The sequence below is a fragment of the Suillus clintonianus genome (genome assembly GCF_016758775.1).
Source record: "Suillus clintonianus strain FC179 chromosome Unknown DEU56scaffold_188, whole genome shotgun sequence".
NCBI lineage: Eukaryota > Fungi > Basidiomycota > Agaricomycetes > Boletales > Suillaceae > Suillus > Suillus clintonianus.
The window spans coordinates 40070-61402 of NW_024539412.1; the positions used below are offsets into that span (position 1 = coordinate 40070).

Consider the following 21333-nt stretch of genomic DNA (forward strand, 5'->3'; position numbering starts at 1 on the left):
GAGCGACGATTTCTTGTAAGAGTCGCCCGAGCGCATTTTGTTTCGCCTCACCATAGATGACAGGTAGGTGGACGCCGAAAATACCAAACAATGAATATGCAATGTCTTCCTGTAATGTTGTGACACGTGTCGACGCCCATTGAAGTTTTTCTCGCGCGTATGTCATGCCCGGACGGAAGGCAACGAGGGCCTGTACGTTTATGCCTGTTGAATCCTCCAACTCCTGCATGATAGTGATAGACCCTTTGTGGTTGGGAGAGAGGTCGTTGAGGTAAGGGGTCCAATCTTTTTGATAGAAGAGAAGGATATTGGGAGCCAGGAACTCCTGAACAGTCCAACCTCGCGTGTTCCAAGCACTCTTTGCCAATGCGCCGGACTTCGATGAAGGCGGAACATCCGAGAGGTAGACAATCGTAAGAGCTGAGCGGCGATACCAGACAAACATGGAGTTGACTGATCGTTGGAGCTCAACATTGTTGCTCTGGTTGATGCAGCATGTATCGATCCACGCCCAGCGATACCCTGCCCCACGAACAACTTCGCAGAACTTCTGCAACTTGGCTGTAGCGCCAACTGGATCCATCGTGTACACGTTTTTGTCCTGAATGTCGTGCAGCAGCGGCTCTTTGCGTTCCCACCTATGCGATAGCATGGCCCAACTGAAGTACTTCACGACCGCTTCTGCAATGCGCTCGGTTTGGAGGGGCGCACGTGTCATCGATGAATATGAAATATCCTTGTACTCTATGCTTTCCATGAAGGCGCTTATTTGTGCCTCTCGATCGCACAAACGTCCAGTGGAGGTGTTGAGTAGACGAAGCGGCGCATTATCCAGTTGCGTATGAATGACATTTCGAATAGCGTCTTCTGCTTCAAATGGACTGACATACTGTTCACACAGCTCTGGATAAAGACTTAATTGTCTGAGTGGATACGAATGAGTGACTCGGGACTTACTTCGTATTTGCGGGTCGGGAGCACGATTCAAATTGGTGAGCATGATTTTGAAAGCCTCGATTGCTTCATCGTAGAGTTGAGCACCATGAAGTGCCGCATGCTTCAGTTCAAACCCACAATAAGAAGAAGGGTTGAGCGAAATGACCTATGCATTTATGCAATCAGCATAGTTAACAGAAAAAATGATGGATATTATCTGCACCTTGTCGGCATCAGCAAGAGCCTCCGCATAAAGGTTTCGTGCCAAATAGGCCTTACTGCGGTGCGCAAAAAGGGGGGTCGCAGAAGGGGTCCAGCCTGATCGCAGCCGAATACAGTTCAATAGCCATCTCGTGATTGCCCGCAGCAATGGCATCAGCTGCCTTTGCGACACATCGCACAGTACAGTCTTGCGTGAAGGCTCATCGACACCAGAATAAGTCTCGATGTTAAAATTGTCGGAGATGCCAACGCACTCACCAGTAGACCATTCAAGGCAGCTGCTCTTCGCATCCCCGTCAAGCATACGCATCATGTATTGATGGGATTCGACAGCTTCGATCACTCGATCGGCGCGGAGGGATGCTTCGCACCGTCTTTGGTTGACGGTTTGCCATAACGAATCTAAGTCCCAGCCGAAGAGCTGTGTAGAGCACATCATCAATCACAGGTTGCTGTCATAGTTATGCATGAATTGTTGTAACTGTAGTACTGTTGTGATGCAACAACGTTACAATTCTAAAGCCCCTGATGCATGAGTGATGCATGTCCCCCCCTGCACAATACCCTGCATAATGTGATGCATGCCTCCGCTGTGTGATGCATGCACACCTGCTTCTGATGCATCAAATGAACGGCGGGGATGCATCACGCTATACGTCTGATGCATCCCCCGCCCTTTAGCGTGATGCATCCCCCGCCCTTCATTTGATGCATCATGGCTGTCATCCCCCGCCCTTCACCCCGCCCTTCACACGAATAGCGTGATGCATCCCCCGCCCTTCATTTGATGCATCACGCTATTTGTCATCCCCCGCCCTTCATCAAATGAAGGGCGGGGGATGCATCACGCTATTCGTCTGATGCATCCCCCGCCCTTTATTTGATGCATCACGCTACTCGTCATCCCCCGCCCTTCACCCGTGCATTGATGATCCCGCCCACTGCATCCCCCGCCCTTCACCCGTACATTAGTCAACACCTGTATTGCAAAACTACGTGAAGGGTACATGAACTATGTGAAGGATACTACATGCAAGCGCTAGGATTCCCCATGGAACTGGTCCACGAACGAGCGAGTGTCTGCCCAACTGGAATGACACGTGTCCCGCAGTGCCCGACGCAAGGCTGCTTGACGTCGAGCATATGCAATCCGGCCCTCTCTCTCGGCGGGACTACCAGACCAGTTCTGATCTGCGCGCTCATCCCACGACATCGCCTGCCAGTCAAAGAACTGCAGAGTTCTCCGCATCTCCTCTCGTAACAGCTCGAGCTCCTCCTTCCACCGCATAGCGCGCGCCCTGGCCTTGCACCATTCTATTCGCATATCTGGATAGAGTGCCGGTGAGATAGGGTGCATGAACAAATTGGTAAGCTTACCTTCCATAGATCCATCATCATCCAGCTCGTCTCCATGAGCACCGCGCATATTCCATATCCATGAAAGCTTTCTTCTTCCCTCAGTCTCGCCCCACAGGACATCCGACATCCCTCGAATATCTTGACGATCGAGTGGACGTAGGGAGGCTTGCCATCCCGTCTCCTCGACGATGGGAGCAAGAATCACCAGCGCTCTGCGCTCATCCTGGTATCGGGTTGATGCTGCCTCGATTCTTGCGTCAACGCCTTTGAGCGTGTTACGAGCTCGGGTGTTTGAGCCTTGACCGCGGAGATTACGATCCTTATATTTCAGGATAGCGGTTTGCGCACGTAGATTAGAACGTAGCGAGCGTAGTGTGTCGTGAGCTTGTGCGAATCGAAGTCTCCATTCAATTTTCTGAAATTTGAGGTCGCAAGGATCCGTTCTGCCAACTTGCGAAGGAAGGAGAAGATCAAATGACTCGGGAGTGATGACAACACCACTGGACTTGTTTTTCAGTCGTAAGGCTGCGATCATCGGCATGTATAGCTCCTGGACTTTGACCCAGGCCTCGATCCGACGTTGGAGACTATTACTCCGTTGAACGACCTTCCCTTCTTGAATGTCCGTGGCATGGATCCCTAGACCTGCCTTCTCAGCTCGAAGACGTCGCCTGAAGTGTTTCGTTAGCAACCATACAATTTATTAGGGCTTTTTGTAAGTAGGTTAGGGTCAGGTACAGGTTCACCAGCCATTTTTGTAGTGTACATTACTGTATAATCACACTTCTTCGAACATGAAGACCAAGTATCTACCACACATGATTGATATGTCTGGTACGATGCACATCTGGATACGATGCTAGATGCGCATTTTTTGTTCCCACGGTTGTGTTGTATGGTGCGCATCCAGATCTGGTTCTAGATCCGCACTGCATACACATACACATACATTGTATCAACAACAGTACAGATTGTTCCGACACTGGTACGACACGTATCTAGTTTTGATTTTAGATGTACACTGTCGTTGATACATGTGTATGATGTCATGTTATACCTTGCGGATCTAGAACCAGATCCAGATGCGCACCATACCAGAGACGCGTGAGAACACCAAAAACGCGCATCTAGATACGATTCTGGATGCGCGTTTTTTTGTTCCCACGCTGGTACAATGTGTACTGTGGTTGAGACATATGTGTAGAATGTCATGTTCATACTGTGCGGATCTAGAACCAGATCTGGATGCGCATGATACAATTCATGTTTCATGCAGATGTGATTCTACATTTGCATCATGTAAATATGATAACTTGCACATATATATGTATCAAGGAGTGCACATCCAGAATCGTATCTAGATGCGCATTTTTTTGTTCCCACGGGTGTGTTGGATGGTGCGCATCCAGATCTGGTTCTAGATCCGCACGGTATGAACATGACATTCTACACATATGTCTCAACCACAGTGCACATCCAGAATCATATGCAGATGCGCATTTTTTTGTGCCCACACTGGTACAATATGTGTACTGTCGTTGATACAGTGCGGATGTAGAAGGAGATCTGGATGCGCATCAGACAATTCATGTTTGTTCGCAAAGTTCAACTGATACTTGCCAAAATTTGTGAATCCAGACATTCAGTGGGACTCTGAATGCAAATATGGGTCGCGGTAGGTTGGCATTGTGACTTTACGTTAGAAGGCTTGCCTGAATGCAGCCTCATCCGTATTACGCGAGGCTTTATGTATTAGGGCCTAAATCCACCTACAATATATATGTCGGGAGGCTTTATGTATTAGCGCCTAAATCCACCTATAATATATATGTCGGGAGGCTTTTATGTATTAGCGCCTAAATCCACCTATGATATACATGTAGAAATCATGTTTATGTTTATGCAGTGGGGATGTAGAACGAGATCTGGATGCACACCATACAACACAAGGGCGGGAAGAAAAAATGGGCATCTAGATACGATTCTGGATATGCACTGTGGTTGAGACCTATGTGTACGATATCATGTTTACACGATGGAAATGTAGAATGAGGTCTGGATGGGCATACAAGGGCACCCCGCAACAAGAGGGTCATGTGAGCCTTTTAGCATACCGTACATGGTACTGTTTATCTAATTGTGCTGCCCACAGATTGTTGTATGGAAAACAGATCAAGAATGTACGAGATGCAGACATGGGGGTAAATTTTATTCTGGCAGATTGCATCTGGAATGTGGTGGGAGAGAGGCAGGGAGCACTGGACTCTGGGATGTGGTAGGGTGATATGACGTGTGATATGAAGGGGACTTGACTGGAGGTAGGGGCAAGCTGGCAAGCTGGCAGGCTGATAGCACTGCTGTGCTCTGGATGAGTTTATTTCGGGGCAACGAGGTAAAAGATGTAAATAAGTAAATAAGTAAATATGTCAGGTTATGTGGCTCGCTGAGAAACTGAATTGATGAGATCTCTGGATCTCTGGTTTCTCGAGGTCGAAGGGAAACGATGCTCCAGCTTTCACGACTGTGGCAACTTGTTGGATCTTCCCTCTGTACCGTGGTCAAGATGGGTTTCTACATATATGCATGGTGTAAGCATGATATCGTAGACATATGTGGACGGGAGGGGAAAGACAAACGGTAGAGAGGGAAGATCCAACAAGTTGCCAGAGTCGTGAAAGCTGGAGCATCGATTCGCTTCGAGCTGGAGAAACCAGAAATCCGGAGATCTCATCAATTCAGGTTCTGATAGAGAGGTGCACTGTGGTCGAGACATATGTGTACGATATCATGTGTACAGGACGGAAATGCAGAAGCAGACATGGATGCGGATCATAGCGGACATATGATTGATATGGCGGGTAGGACGCACATCCAGATCCAATCCTACATTCGCATCGTGTACACATGATATCGTACACATATGTGTCGACGACAGTGCACATCATGGGTGGATGGCAGAGAAGGGCGCACATCCAGAGTCGTATCTAGATGCGAGGATTTTTGTTCGCACGGTTGGGTTGTGGAGTGCGGATCCAGATCTGGATCTAGATGCGCAAAGCATACACATAAAGATGATAATTTATAGGGTCAAAACAGAAATAGGTTTCAAACTTGTAAAAAAATATCTTTTGGTGGGCTGGTACATATCATGGAGGGTACTTCTGGGATGGATATGAGCCAACAATTAAGAAAATCGGCGGTTCGGTTGTGGAGATATGTCCAAAATACTGATATTTGAGCCCACCTCCCATATCACATGAATGCCGACCTCCGGAAGGTCTGGGACCATTCCCAATCGATTCAGAGGCCTCAAATACCCTAGGAGAGATGTTTTCGGTATCGGTATTGAGGCGGAATACCGGGATAGTGACATACAGGAGGTCAGGAGGAGGGGGAGGACCCTGTATATCTCAGGAACACGATTTTTCCAGGCAATTCTGGCATGACCATCGTGTTCAGAGGGCTCAATAACCCCCAGGAAAAATGCTTCTGAAGGACAGGCTAGTCATATGAAGTCTAGAAAAATCGATCTTTGGGTGGGGGAGCATGGCCTTGGTGGCCAACTTTGGAAGATGATTTTTAGAGCAAAATCCGGCTCGACCAATGTCTTCAGATGGTCGAATAACCTCAAGAACGAGTCCTAGCTAAAGCCAAGCAAGCCATATGAAGGCTGAAAAAATCGATCTTTGGGTGGGGGAAGGATGACAGGGGCAGCCAACTTTGGAACATGATTTTTAGAGGGAAATCTGGCTCGACCAACGTGTTTGTATGGTCCAATAACCTCTAGAACGAGTCCTAGCTAAAGCCAAGCAAGCCATATGGAGGCTGAAAAAATCGATCTTTGGGTGGGGGAGCATGGCCTTGGTGGTCAACTTCGGAATTTGATTTTCTCATGCAAATCTGGCTCGACCATCCTTTTCAGAGTGTTCAATAACCTCGGAAACAAGTCCTACATCAACCCTTGCGAGTCATATGAAGGCTGTAAAAATCGATATGTGGGGGAGGCCTGCATGCCCTAGGGGGTCAACTCCAGCATTTGATTTCTGCGTGCAATTCTGGCTTGACCATCCTTTTCGGAGTGTTCAGTAACATCGGAATCAAGTCCTACATGATGCCAGGCAAGTCACATGAAGGCTGTAAAAATCGATGTGTGGGGGGGCCAGCATGGCCTAGGGGGTCAACTTCAGCATTTGATTTCTTTGTGCAATTCTGGCTCGACAATCCTTTTCGTAGTGTTCAATAACCTCGAAATCAAGTCCTACATGATGCCAGGCAAGTCACATGAAGGCTGTAAAAATCGATGTGTGGGGGGGCCAGCATGGCCTAGGGGGTCAACTTTGGAATTTGATTTTATTGTGCAATTATGGCTCGACAAATGTGTTCAGATGCTCCAATAACCTCTAGAAAGAGTCCTAGATACAGCCAAGCAAGCCGTATGAAGGCTGAAAAAATCAATCTTTGGGTGGGGGGGAGGGGCATGACAGGGGTTGTAGTCAAATTTGGAATATGATTTTAAGAGGGAAATCTGGCATGACCAACATGTTTGTATGGTCCAATAACCTCTAAAATGAGTCATGCCTGAAGTCAAGCAGGTCATATCAAGGCTGTTAAAATCGATGTGTGGGGGGCCAGCATGACCTGGGTGGTCAACTTTGAGAATTGATTTCTTCGTGCAAATCTGGCATGACCATGGTCTTTGTATTGCTCAATAACCTCAAAATCAAGTCCTACCTTATCCTCCCCAAGTCATATGAAGGCTGTAAAAATCGATCTTAGGAGAGTGTGGTGCTGCTGCTGCTTACATAAGCAAGAATGCGGTCCTCTCAGAGGGGGCCTGCTCACCACTCAATGCCACTTATAGGGTCAAAACAGAAATAGGTTTCAAACTTGTAAAAAAATATCTTTTGGTGGGCTGGTACATATCATGGAGGGTACTTCTGGGATGGATATGAGCCAACAATTAAGAAAATCGGCGGTTCGGTTGTGGAGATATATCCAAATTACTGATATTTGAGCCCACCTCCCATATCACATGAATGCCGACCTCCGGAAGGTCTGGGACCATTCCCAATCGATTCAGAGGGCTCAAATACCCTAGGAGAGATGTTTTCAGTATCGGTATTGAGGCGGAATACCGGGATAGTGACATACAGGAGGTCAGGAGGAGGGGGAGGACCCTGTATATCTCAGGAACATGATTTTTCCAGGCAATTCTGGCATGACCATCGTGTTCAGAGGGCTCAATAACCCCCAGGAAAAATGCTTCTGAAGGACAGGCTAGTCATATGAAGTCTAGAAAAATCGATCTTTGGGTGGGGGAGCATGGCCTTGGTGGCCAACTTTGGAAGATGATTTTTAGAGCAAAATCCGGCTCGACCAACGTCTTCAGATGGTCAAATAACCTCAAGAACGAGTCCTAGCTAAAGCCAAGCAAGCCATATGAAGGCTGAAAAAATCGATCTTTGGGTGGGGGAAGGATGACAGGGGCAGCCAACTTTGGAACATGATTTTTAGAGGGAAATCTGGCTCGACCAACGTGTTTGTATGGTCCAATAACCTCTAAAATGAGTCATGCCTGAAGTCAAGCAGGTCATATCAAGGCTGTTAAAATCAATGTGTGGGGGGCCAGCATGACCTCGGTGGTCAACTTTGAGAATTGATTTCTTCGTGCAAATCTGGCATGACCATGGTCTTTGGATTGCTCAATAACCTCACAATCAAGTCCTACCTTATCCTCCCCAAGTCATATGAAGGCTGTAAAAATCGATCTTAGGAGAGTGTGGTGCTGCTGCTGCTTACATAAGCAAGAATGCAGTCCTCTCAGAGGGGGCCTGCTCACCACTCAATGCCACTGTGATGCACCAGCAAATAAATCTTTCTGATTTGTTTCCGAGGTTCAGAGTGTTAGATCCTGCCTGTATCTGCCTTATGAAACGCCAAAATTGTGAATTGCAGAGGTGTTATGCAGAAATGCACAGCAGGGACCAAGCTGTTCACCTCTGATAGAGGTGGCCATCTTGTACATGTATATTTTCGCTTTTTTACGATCTTCTTGGCTTTGGTGGATTTCACACAAACAAGACTTGTCCAAGTCCTGATATTTGACTGACTTTTGCTTCTTGTCTGGTATTGACTTGCATGACAGGGGCAGCCAACTTTTGAACTTGATTTTAGAGCAAAATCTGGCAGAGTCCTTAGATTTGACCGATGTTCGCTTCTTGGCTGGCTTTGGCTTCATAAATGTCTCTCTTCATAACTCCATGAAAGCGAAAATATAAGTAGAAGTTGGCCACCTCTATCAGAGATGAATCCCCCATGAAGGGGAGGAGTCCTCAGATTTGACTGACTTTCACTTCTTGGCTGGCAAAACCTGGACCTTGCCACTCAAATAGCCCTCAGAGCGAAAATCCTGGTCACCTCTATCAGAGATGAATCCCGCATGAAGGAGGAAAACCAGAGCCTTGCCACTCAAATTGTCCCCAGAGCCAACAAGAAAGTGAAAAGTTAAAAGAAGCGAAAATAAAAAGTGTTGGCCACCTCTATCAAAGGTGAATCCTGCATGAAGGGAAGGAGCACTTAGATTTGACCAACTTTCACTTCTTGGCTGGCAAGGCCATGTGGGCCAACATGTGGCCGACTGTCATATGAATAAGTTGCCCTTGGGCAATAGATGATACAGTGGAATTTGACTGCATCTCTGATGGAACCGCAGGAAGAAAGTTAATGTTCAAGGATATCCAATTCACTGGTTAGTTTGTAAAGCGGTGTCCGGAGCTTCTTCTAACACTCTAGCTACAATCAGTGCCCATGAAGGGGAAAAACCCTTAGATTTGACTGACTTTCACTTCTTGGCTTGCAAAACCTGGACATGGCCACCCAAATAGCCCTCAGAGCGAAAATCATGGTCACCTCTATCAGAGATGAATCCCACATGAAGGGGGGAAACCAGGACCTTGCTACCCAAATTGCCCCCAGAGCCAACAAGAAAGTGAAAAGGTAAAAAAAGCGAAATTCCTGGCCACCTCTATCAGAGCTGTTTCCCCCATGAAAGGAGGGACCAAGATCTTGCTACCCAAATACCCCTCAGAGCGAAAATCATGGTCACCTCTATCAGGGATGAATCCCACATGAAGGGGGGAAACCAGGACCTTGCTACCCAAATTGCCCCCAGAGCCAACAAGAAAGTGAAAAGGTAACAAAAGCGAAATTCTTGGCCACCTCTATCAGAGCTGTTTCCCCCATGAAAGGAGGGACCAAGATCTTGCTACCCAAACACCCCTCAGAGCGAAAATCATGGCCACCTCTATCAGAGCCCATGAATGGGAAAATCCCTCAGATTTGACTGACTTTCGCTTCTTGGCTGGCAAAACCTGGACCTTGCCACCCAAATAGCCCTCAGAGCGAACTTGGGGCGAGGAAATAGGAATGTGAACTCTGGGGGGTCACAAGGATATATACCTCGAGAGGCGTGCTAGTAGTATCATCCTTGAGGGATGCTACTGAGGCAAATCTCTTCAATTATGAGGAGGATCAGGGACTAGCTAGACACCGAATATATGCGAAGACGTGCAAAAATTGTGATGGGGTCATGAAGAAGGAGGTTCAAGAAGTCAAAGCCAGAAAAGGAGGATCACAACATTCTTCCGAGTCGTTTGGGTGAAGGGATGGTAGATGAACGCTTGAAAAAGGGTCGTACTCACCAGGTTAGGTGTGTATCAATTCGTCCCATGCCTCACTTTCTATCATTAAGATTTTGCTAAGCCTTGGGGAAGAAGCACCGGACCAAGAAGAACAGACAATGTACAGTCATTACTGGGATTTGGACTATCCTGCAACTATCTTCATTTTCAAATATACTTCATTGGGTAGGTCATGGTATTTTCTATGTGTCCCCACTCATGCCAACTCCCGACCCCGCCTGATACAACCCTCAACCCAAGCGACTTTTTCTTGACCTTGCTTGCATCATTGCAACAACATCAATGACATTGTAATTACATTATGGCAAGGGACACTTACAAAGGCAAAGCCAGCCAAGAAGCCAAAGTCAGTCAAATCTAAGACTCGGACAACCTTTCTGTGTGCAATGGCAAGATAAGTGTACCTACTTTTATCATGGGCCAACACATAGCCGACTGTCATGTGGATGAGTTAGTTCTTGAGAAATTGATGGATAGACTGCATGAACCTGACAATAAATCAGACACTGATATGCCATAATGCTCTGATGATCTGTACCCTATGCCAACCAACAGCCACATTGCTCCACAGAACACCAATATCATCACCATTACTGACCATCAGCCCGCAGCTACATGCAGCCCTCAGCCCATGGAAACCCTTTGCCAAATTCAATCTCCATCCAATCATGCCCTGGGCCCAATACAACCTCAAACCAGGCGGCTAAGCATTCAGTTACTAACCCAATGCGAAAACCTCAGCCCAATCCAACCCTCAGCCCTGCAAAGCCCTCTACCCAATCCGACCCTCTGCCCAGTGTAACCCTCTGCCCAATCCAACCCTCAACCCAGGCAACTATTTATTGACCTTGTTTGCATCATTCCAACAACATCGGTCAAATCCTGATGGGATTATGAATAGGTTCACTTACAAGGGCAAAGTGATCCAAGAAGCGAAAGTCAGTCAGGTCTAAGACTCAGATGACCTTTGTTCACACACAAAGGTTGTCCCAGTCTTAGATTTGACTGACTTTTGCTTCTTGGCTGGCTTTGCCTTCGTAAATGTGCCTCGTTGTAATGTCATTATGATTTGACCGAGAAACTCCAACACAGTCTACATTAGCAATCAACCAATGAATGATGATGTAAATGTATCCAATATGTTATTGGTGACATTCACATCTTCGTTGAGTTGGCAGCGGTTGTTGATGTAGACTACAAGAGAAGCGACTCCAGGAATGATTGCCTGTCCATAAGTTAAATGCTGTCCCTAGGTAGCTACGCTTGACAGAACTGTGTTCTATCATCATGAAACATATGTTTGATCTAGCTACTAGCAAGTCAAAAGACCTATTGGTAGAGGAGTGTAATGATAAGAATTGTGGGGTACATCTGATGTGGTCAACCAACCTCAGCTCGCATTGAGTTTCAGATCAAGGTGGCTGACCAGGTATTTACAGTTGTGGAGGTATGGACTAGAGAAGATCTCATAATGACATCATGGAGTTTGTTCACAATATACAGTGGTTGAACTCGTAAAAGAGTATGTGGATGCTGCATTTGCATAAAAAAACCTCGCGCGTGCGACTATGTCTTGCACTGTGGCAATATCACATCTTTTGTACCTCATAGTCCTTTGTAATGGGTCTCACAAATGTGAATAAATGCCTGATGTCAGATGATAAATTAAATCCTAGTCTTCCCGTTGCCCGCATTACATTATACATCAAGCCAAAGAATGAAGGCATTAGCTGCCATTGAGGTTCATCTGGTATATGAGCACTTGCATGGCAGTTTTGCGTTCCCAAGTTCATGCAATGGTGGCGCCAAGGTGCTATTCACAAAATTGATTAATACAGTACATCTACATCCATCGCTCATTCCACAATATCTTCTAGTTGGGTCATGGGAAATGGTCTCCGTGGACGTGTGGGAGGGGGGACTCTCTTGTTTTTCCTGGCCATGGTCATTTTCTTCTGAAGTTCCCGCCGCTTCTGTCTCTCTGTCTTTCTCCGCAGATTGCCATCAGTGTCGAAGGGTTGTGAGTCCATGAGGTCGGCTGCAAATATGCGTTTACCCTTGATCAGCTTCATCGTTCGACGTGCTTTTGGGGCCCTCTTCTGACTCTCTCCTCCCCTTCCAATACAATCGATCTTGTAGAATATTGGATTGGTCGTGAACACAATTGATTCGTTCTTTTGCGTCCACACTCTTGCTCCGCTAGCAGGAAGGCAGTGAAGTTCCGAAAATACCTCACGTAATCCCTGTTTCAGCAACTGTTGCTGATCCTCATCCATCGCCTTCATCGTCCTGTGAAATTCTGCAATGTATCCATCGCCCTCCCAAAGCCCAGACCACTGAGTATTGTCCTTATGGGCGGCATCAGGGTCGGGAAAGAACAGAGTGCACCTGTCAAGGAAGGGCCTCGACTTCGGACCCATGCGACCAGGAGTGACGCCCGTACTATCATTCAGCCCGGCATTGCATGCTTCAAATGCGACTGCAGCGAGAGTGTCATCGATGCTGGTGATTGTCCAGCACTTCATGGCCTCTTGAAGCGAGTTTGGGTGAGGTCTGATGCCCTTGAAGATTTCGGGTGTGAGCATCAGCCACATGTGCCTAGTGAACATGACCACCGAACGTCCGACGGAGAGTTGAGTGTTGGACAATCTGGGTGACCACACCCAGGGTCTCATGATCATTGCAGGCGAGTTTGACATGGCTGCCTTGAGTCGAGTCCATGTTGGTGTGCGACCAAGAGGATAGTCCTCCAGTTCAGACTCGGTGCTTTGCCATACATTAGTTCTGCTCACTGCCCGGTCCCTTTGAGCCTTTGCATTGACTCCCATGAGGGCCAGTACATGCACGTCATCGATTTGCTGCACCTCAGTCAGGCAGGTGTCGCTATTGATGTCGAAGTCGTGTAAGAAAAACATTCCTGCAGTTTCGAGGATGTTTCTGTACTCGAGTAGGGCAAGAGATTCACGGATGTGAGAGTCGTAGATGATAGGAGTTGATGTTGTAGAGCGAAGCATGTGGTTGAGCACTCCAGTGAGAACGCCAAGATTCGGTGGATTCTTTCTGACAATGGATATCTGGGTCCTCTGAATCTCCCGCACCCGTCTCCTCAGAAGCTCGAACCAGATCTTGGATGGAATCCACAGGACTGGATCTGATTTCAGGTATTCTCTGGCCTGCATGACGAGAATCGCCCAAGTCATTCTATAGTCGACGATGATTGGAGCGTGTGTCACTGACCTTTTCTTCCACATTTTCCAGGATGATTCTGGCTGCATGTCCGCTCACCCTATACTCATCCCTGACACCATATGTTTTCTCCTTGCAACCCTCGACGACCTTGGCGATTTCGGTGCATTCAGCCATATATGATGGGGACAGCTTATAGGCGTCGCTGTCGGATGCGAAATTCGCTTGGTTGCTGTTTGTTCGAATCGACTCATAGTACAGGTTGTAGGTGCTCCTGAATGCGATGTGCGTCTGCTGAGATCTCTCCTGTTGCATCTCGGCCTGCAGCGCCCCATATCTAGACAGCGTGTTGTGATGATGTATCTCCCCTCTTTTGTAGCCTCCCGCTCCAAATGATGCTTCCAGTGCATCTAAGCGCCACACCCCTACGAGTGGGACATTTGGAGAGTGGGGCGTGAATGAGACACCCACATCTACCAGCAGTTCGCCATGCCTCCTGTTCATCATATATTGCCAGTCAAGGTCAGGCAGGTTGCGACGCAGGGCCTCTTCTGGTCCTGAGAAACGCCCCCTCTGGCCATCCTTCGTGAGCAGCTTGATTCCCTTTCCTTCCAGAATAAAGAAAGACGACCCATACATGCTGAGCTCGGGTCCTCCATCACGTATGCGAGCTTCCATGCGTTTCTGCACGTCACAAAAGTCATCGTCTGAGAGGGGGATGGTTTTAGGAGGTCCCCATCCGCCCCTTCTCCCGTCCGCACCTCTGGCCTTGTAACGTGCTTCCTCCAATGTGTGTTTCAGGTAGGGCTCCCAGCTGACGTCGGTGCACTGTCCAATCGATGGAAGCAGTACCCTATCCCAGAATATGTCCAAGACCTCCTTTGGCATCAGAGTGATTCTCCGACCGTTCGTTGGGTGCTGATGAATCATCCTTGGGAACGCGATGTATAGATTGAGTGTCGATGATGCTGATGATATGCGGCCCATACAGACATGAGGGATGGCAGACATGGGAAATCGTTTGGAGAGCCATTCAGTCCTCCCACCGGGTGAATTTGCATCCTCTTCCGACTGCGGTATGGTGATCTCTACATAGGTGTGATTGTGCTTGTATATGCCTGGTTTCGTTTGGAAAGGCGGAACGATGTAGACACCAACAGACCCTTTGCATCGGAACACCTTTGTTGTCCATATGATGCTGTCTATGTCCACTGAGATCTCTATCTCGTCTTCTGAGAGTGAAACAGCATCTCGTTCCAGATCAACATATAAGGCAGGACCATCGCCATACCGATGACTGGTGCAGCCCCGCACAAAGGCATTGTGTCCGAACCTGCATTCATCCTGCAGTGGGGGATCATATTGGGCGGATTCGACGAGCTCAGATGCGGAGAGTATTTCTACATCAGTGATGTATGTGCACTGTTCGTCGTGATCAGTTCCCCGTCGCTTCAGGCTATATGCACCTGTCACACGATCAGGAACTTGGTCCGAAGGATCATGGGAGTCTGTTGTGCCGATAGGCATGATGTGGTCCATGGTTGCAGTGGGGTCGCATTGATAGAAAATGTGGAATGAACTTGGTGTGATGCGATAGCCGCAATCGACCCAGTCTAACCAAGCGGTGGAGATCTGCATCCCCCAGCAGGGAATGTCATCGTCGTATGGATATCCCTAGGAGTCAGCATCATCTCAATGGTAGGTCCGCCCTCATATTCATCGAATCCATGGTCGTCTGGCAGCCATCTCCTACCTCCGTATGCAGCCAATGGAATTGGTGCGGTTGGACGTGGAAATCGTCTGTTGCTTCCAAGATACCAGTTTTTCACTCGCCTCCGAGATGTTGTGGCAGCTACAGTGCGTTGAGAGTCCTCGGTATCATGGACGACCGATGGTAATTCTGGCTCGAGTTGAAGGTGTGTTCCAATGGCACGAGGGACTATTGAATTGCGATTCCGAGATCCAGCGAGGTGTTTGTTTGCTTTGAACAGCTTGTCAAGGTGCGCCTTGCCAATTGCATGTACCATATTCGTGGCGTCATCATCCTCACTTGATCCTGCATCTGGACCATCTTGCTCAGCATTGGTGCTATCTCCATTCTCACCACTGTACGAGGCATGCTCTCCATCTTGATGGACGATGGGGCGTTGACACATGGAGCAGGTGGCGCTCACAACAGTCAGCCTCCGCAGGACCTTCAGGCAATCAGCCTGGTATCGCCCATTCTGGATCGAATTGATGATGTCCTCGTCGGGTAGCTCGTCGTCTTTCCAATCATCTCGTGGGCTGTCTAGGAGCATCAGGTAGTTGCTGCAACAGAGCTTGACATGCGCAGCAATAGACACGCAGCATGTGAATCCCGCAGTTTGTGACCGCATTGGATCTCAAAGTCGGGTAAGTTGCCCTGCTCATCCAAACCCAGCTTCAGACATTGCGCCAGCACGGAGCAAGCGATGGGACCACAGTCGACCCCATTTTGCTCCCAGTCCATTGGGTTGATGGACACGTCTGAGACATCTCCTGTGCTCCATCCATGAAGGGCTCCGATTTTCCTCCAATATTCCGGACCTCTCCAATCGTTCCAGTCATGTGGATCCTCTCCGTCTACATCCATTGAATCCGCAGAAATATGGCGACCCAAGACGTGCGCCATGCGTCGCTCATAGTCGAATATGACCACGAAGAAATGGTTGGAATGATGCACTATGAATCCGACAGGGGCCATGGCACATGTGCCGTCATGGGGCACAAAATGGTTCCGCCGGAAGTGCTCCAGTTCTTCATCCTCGATGTTATTCGCTGTCGCTGCATTCCAGTCCACATATCTCATGTGTGTTCTGCCCAGCATCTCATACCACACATGAGACAAGTAAAAATTTGCGACTGCTGCTTCGAGCCACTCATTTAATCCAAGGGTCGTCCAGCTATGCAGCACAGACAGCCAGACACCCGGCTGCGCCATTGCACGAGCTGTTAGTCGGTAGCATGAGTGTACTCCAGGTCCTATCATTTATACTCTGAACTCCACTCACAGGCGATTTCCTGCTCAGTAAGTGCAGCCAATGTAGGCTGCAGGCGCTTCAGGCGAGTGTGTCCTGAACTCGTGTTGCCGGTGGGGGCGTGGGTCTATAGTCATGATCAAGCGTTCCTCCGATCGACTGTGATCTCCCTGATATACAAATAAATGGTTCAGCCTGCTCACACAACCATGGTACCTTGACGGTCAATGCTTACATCTCACTTTCTTATTGTGTGCATCATCCTCATTTTGTAGTTGGATGATGTTTGAAGAAACTTCGTGGATTACATGTGTCCTGGGCGCTGGAAATAGAATATATTATAACATCTTCGACAGAGACTTTGAGATCGACCAACCATTGACTTCTGTATGTCTAACACCTTTTTTAGGACGTCCGCGAGCACGTCGAGTTGATGGCTGTTCCCTGACTTCCCTGCTCTCCATCTCCGCCCCATTGAAATTGAGACTCGGGAATTCGGCTTCTGCTGGTTGGTTGTCCACATTGCATGTATCGACAGGGACTACAGTGCTGATACCACCGTGACCCCCATCAATAGTTTCCTGCTGGCATGGATTACTTGTCGCCCGGATGATATGTCTGACACTTCTATCATGATTGAAAGTTAATGTCTTGTGCGTGCTGCCTGTGGTCAAGTATCATTTCAATGAAAATAGAGTTGTGGTGCTGGGACTGACGACATGAAATCCCTTTCTTGGATGGTCGTCCGCGTGCCCTGCGTGGTTTGCTCTCTTGTGTATCATTCTCCTTCTCAGCTATTCTGGAGCTTTCCATCGCTGTCGATTGTTCCTCGCAATGTGGATCGGTATGTTGCCGATGAGCTGGGTTATTCTTTGCGGTCCATGCTTCCTGCGGATTCCAATCCAGGATGCCAGAGTTCAGAATTTCCTGTAGCATATTGATGCTCCCCTCCTCCCCATGCTCCTCATCCTCTTGAATTAAATCATGTGTATTACTTATCATTTCATCAATGGGAACACAGTACACCACATCCACTTGTGCTGGGATATGGTCAGGCACTGGACTTGTGGTAGCACGAATGACACGCTTTCCAGACACATTCTGAACAGTATCGATAGTTGATGTGTCCTCCTGAGCGCTCGCAACGCCTGGCATCTGCTTGCCACCTGAAATCTAGTGTCATGTCTATGTAAATAGGGGTCAAATAGATGTACCCACGGCGCTGCACCACTCGCTTTTTTGGCCTCCCTCGTCGTCCTTTAGTTGCCTCGACATGATTCCCGCTCGACTCTACGATTTTACAATTATCTATGGCTGCTGACAGTCCTCCAAGATCGTCATCAGTATTCCATCCATCCTCCAAAGTAATTTCGGGTATGTATCCAATGGTTCCTGTAATCCTCGAGTGTTGTGGGTCCCAATCCAGAATCTTGGACTTCATGATTTCCAGTTGAATATCACTGATATAGTGTTCGTCCATCAGAATGTAGGTATGCGCTGTGCTTGAGGCTGAGCTCGCCCCACCCTCCCAGGGTCCATGTATTATATTCCCATTAATTTAGGGTCCTTGGCTTGATAGGCTCCGAGCTCAAGTTCCGTTGTATTAGGCTATTCGGTTAATGGAGCATTGGACCACAACGTGATTTGAGTAGGGTGGCAATACTCGGCATGACATAATATTATGCTGGTGGTTTTCCTGTTATGGATGATATTCTGATTTGATCGAGTGATGTATAAAGTACGGATCAAAATCTCCTTCGACACCAAGAGACCCATTTTGTAGGCACACTAGACCTCACTCACATCGTCCTGATGTCCCTCGCCTGCATTTCCGTCAGACCTTTGGTGATCAGCCATGTATCCCATTCAGAGAAGAGAAGAACATTGCCTCCTATGAGTGGTAATCATCCGAAGCTGGGCACACTCAGGCGATGTACATCATTGGAATGTATGTTCCACTGTGGCACCTGACATTAATATTTGTTTACCACCAAGTAACTCATCATTCACAGGGGTCTATGACACTGATGCACCATCTGATGGCTCGATCGACGAAGGCCGTTTGGTGATTCGAGTTGGGGATGAGTATGCGAACGTCTACATATTTATTGTGCAAAACTGACCTGCATCATTCAGTGTCTCCATATTTCCACTTGATGAACGTGCAGTACCGTCGAATGACGGAAGCCTCCCTACGATGTCATATTGGTATGGTAAGGTTATGGAGATCTATTGGACGGCAGCCAAAAGGAATAAGACACAGGTGACCGAGACCACTATTCCTCTCCAAATCCGATATGATTACTCATGTGGTATACGACAGGACGTGTGGCTTGACATACAGTGGTACTACAGGCGGGTTGACTTGGAGGATCAAGATGTGGAGTATGTTTTTCCGTCATGGAGCTTCACAGAACCATTGACAGTGTCTTCTTTATCCAGCCTTGCAGCTTGCAGTAGGTGACTATGAACTTGTGTTGAGCGATCACAAGTCTGTCGTGGATATGCATTGCGTCGAAGGTGTGTTGTCAATTATCTCTGCCTGTCCAGACCATCCCAGTAATATTAATATGTTTCTATGCACTGAAGCTCACGCAGATATTGTTCGGTATGATGAGGGCGATCTATCCCAACCTCAAATACCGACTGCGACCCTATACCACCGGTGGAATATATCCATGAAATTCACAACGCACAGGAATGTCCTGCAGCTGCAGGAAGTCAATATCGAGGTATGTATGGTTTCTATATGATGCGTGGATGAACCTCATGATCTGTTTCACAGAATTCACAGGTATCCACGAACTGCAGTTGCAACTCATGCGATATCGCATTCTCGTCCCCAATCACCTGCAACGATACTGCAGGTCTTGTTGCAGGTGGTTCAATGAGGCTTGTATGTCGGCCCTTGGCCACAGGATGAGTAGGAACACCAAGCCACGCCTGACATCTCCCTACGACGGCGTGAACTTTGATGAAGAGTTTCTTGTCCTTTTGACAACACCAATTCGACGTGGGGGGACATTGTGGGATAGTTGGAAACGGGTAATGCTTGTCGTTCAGATTAGAGCACTGAATGGAACAGGCGATGAAGCTCGGTAAACTTCCTGATGGATGGATGGACGACCTTCAGCCGACAGTGGACACATCTGCTAACGAGATTATTCGACGATACTCCTGCCCCACAGTGCAAAGGGGATGGTAATATAGTAGTAGTTCGAGTCTGGTCCATGTCGTCTACTCTACTCCACGTAAGATGGTATTCCTTGGCTTACAAAATGTTAGATACAATGCCATTCTGTCGGTTTAGCGGCCCACATCAATTGGCTTGCTGTTTCGTGAGTAATGTCAGGGTCACAAGGTTTGAATATGACCATGTTTTGGCAAAGTTTATTTCACCATATGTTTTATGTATTTGGCTAGGCGCGGGCTCTTTGATTCAGGCTTGGAGTACAAAAAATGTGTTTCCAGCCGAACACCTGTAAAATGAGGCAGCCATGTGTACCACCAACACCGTGTTGTATGCACAGCAGGGTTGCTACAGGCCAGTGGGGAGTATAATTGGATCTTATTATCAGCACCCAATGATACAGTAAGACAGTACCTGTATTTATATTCATATGAAGTGGGTCTTAATCTCCCATACACCAGTACAACATGGACGAACAGCCCATACCGCTAATTTCCTAAACAATTGGATTTGATTAGCACAGCACCGGATCTGGTATTTGAAAATTGGACCATCCACATGCATATGGCTGTGTGGAGCCGAGTTACAAGCTTGAGGCACCCGAGATATTACAAGTACTGAGGCGGAACTGGTGGACCTGCAAGCGGGCACATTCCTTTCCATGAATCCGTTGTGTCACATTCGTCAATGGAGTCCAGAGGAGATCGGTCGACTAACTGAAAGTCAAAGGAACAATTCAAGATGTGGATGGATTGTGTTCGTTCAAGGTGTCCAGCCGACCTCGCAAGTCCTGTGACGTTGCTGCACACTATCGCATTCCTCTTCATGCGCTGAACAAGAAATTTGGCCTGTATAGGAAGATTGTGGAAACCTCAGTGCTTCATCCCATTTTAAACGCTGCCAGAGCGTGATGTTTATGCCTCAATCATGGACTACATGAATGAAGTACGGATTGCATTCATGGACGACGCTGCACAGTCTCCAGATGCATTGCATGGCAAATTCAGATCCCCAGCGCTCGATTACTATCTCTCTGGTTGGATCACATATCCAGTGGCTTTGACGCCAAGGATCGCGAAGACCTACAAGCGACTCATGGGGTGGACCTTTAACATGTGCAGAATTCAACATGTTCTGATATACTTGTGTTTCGTGCGTGTCCTTGTATCATTAATATAACTTGTATTGATCTGCTAATTAGTCGATTGGGCGTGCATATCACGACAAACAATGCAATGAGCATGACTGCTGTGGTGCACTGCAGGGTTGTGGTACCGTAGGCGAAGACGTCCAGAAATTGCTTGACGCAGTCGATGTCTCTCTGGTGCTTTAGATGCTCCAGTACACGATATAGCTGGTACGGAAACCATCTGCGAAACGCATTCAGGCGATGCTTCTGTCCCAGTGACGACTGAATCACCCTGCATTGATTCGGGTGCGTGTCTCCCTATCTAAACAGTGTACTAGCTTATGCAGATCCTGTGTCTTCAGAAGGACTCCTTTCCAAAATATCCATTGCCCTTCAACGATAACGACCGAATGCTGGCTTTAAGTACACTTTCTGGGGGAGCACGCAAGTTGATCATTGGTGGATTTGGGCGATGGCTGCCCAGTCACATTGCGATGCGGTTTCGAGAGATGCAAGGATTGCATCATTACGACCCTATGAAGGGTCTCTGGGAGCATGGCATGCTGTTCACATCACGAAATAATGAAGAGTTCTTCGAGTTTTTGGAATGGC

At 47.8% G+C, this 21333-nt stretch overlaps 6 protein-coding genes across 6 annotated transcripts; 3 read left to right on the plus strand and 3 right to left on the minus strand.

The window, feature by feature from the left end:
• Window positions 1-2197: 2197 nt before the first annotated feature.
• Window positions 2198-3190, minus strand: DEU56DRAFT_749461 (uncharacterized protein; the record flags this gene model as incomplete). The annotated part of the gene is made up of 2 exons (XM_041349442.1): window positions 2198-2484; window positions 2536-3190. Coding segments are annotated over 2 exons (942 nt in total), but the record flags the coding sequence as incomplete, so codon positions are not given.
• A 6195-nt stretch (window positions 3191-9385) lies between these two features.
• DEU56DRAFT_762102 (uncharacterized protein) lies at window positions 9386-10177 on the plus strand (the record flags this gene model as incomplete). The annotated part of the gene is made up of 3 exons (XM_041350633.1): window positions 9386-9513; window positions 9569-9709; window positions 9967-10177. 3 exons carry the CDS (start codon window positions 9386-9388, stop codon window positions 10175-10177), a joined length of 480 nt encoding a protein of 159 aa, XP_041201110.1.
• A 1896-nt stretch (window positions 10178-12073) lies between these two features.
• Window positions 12074-14942, minus strand: DEU56DRAFT_919917 (uncharacterized protein; the record flags this gene model as incomplete). Its single annotated transcript, XM_041358348.1, has 2 exons — window positions 12074-13390; window positions 13455-14942. 2 exons carry the CDS (start codon window positions 14940-14942, stop codon window positions 12074-12076), a joined length of 2805 nt encoding a protein of 934 aa, XP_041201111.1.
• Window positions 14943-15016: 74 nt separating this feature from the next.
• DEU56DRAFT_919918 (uncharacterized protein) lies at window positions 15017-17882 on the minus strand (the record flags this gene model as incomplete). The annotated part of the gene is made up of 7 exons (XM_041358349.1): window positions 15017-15689; window positions 15749-16373; window positions 16436-16529; window positions 16645-16724; window positions 16779-17066; window positions 17119-17568; window positions 17621-17882. The coding sequence occupies 7 exons, from the start codon at window positions 17880-17882 to the stop codon at window positions 15017-15019; spliced, it is 2472 nt and encodes an 823-aa protein (XP_041201112.1).
• A 332-nt stretch (window positions 17883-18214) lies between these two features.
• DEU56DRAFT_762104 (uncharacterized protein) lies at window positions 18215-19607 on the plus strand (the record flags this gene model as incomplete). Its single annotated transcript, XM_041350634.1, has 8 exons — window positions 18215-18350; window positions 18415-18487; window positions 18539-18610; window positions 18726-18787; window positions 18845-18922; window positions 19001-19134; window positions 19188-19298; window positions 19488-19607. 8 exons carry the CDS (start codon window positions 18215-18217, stop codon window positions 19605-19607), a joined length of 786 nt encoding a protein of 261 aa, XP_041201113.1.
• A 912-nt stretch (window positions 19608-20519) lies between these two features.
• DEU56DRAFT_919920 (uncharacterized protein) lies at window positions 20520-20925 on the plus strand (the record flags this gene model as incomplete). The annotated part of the gene is made up of 2 exons (XM_041358350.1): window positions 20520-20744; window positions 20794-20925. The coding sequence occupies 2 exons, from the start codon at window positions 20520-20522 to the stop codon at window positions 20923-20925; spliced, it is 357 nt and encodes a 118-aa protein (XP_041201114.1).
• Between the last annotated feature and the right edge of the window lie 408 nt (window positions 20926-21333).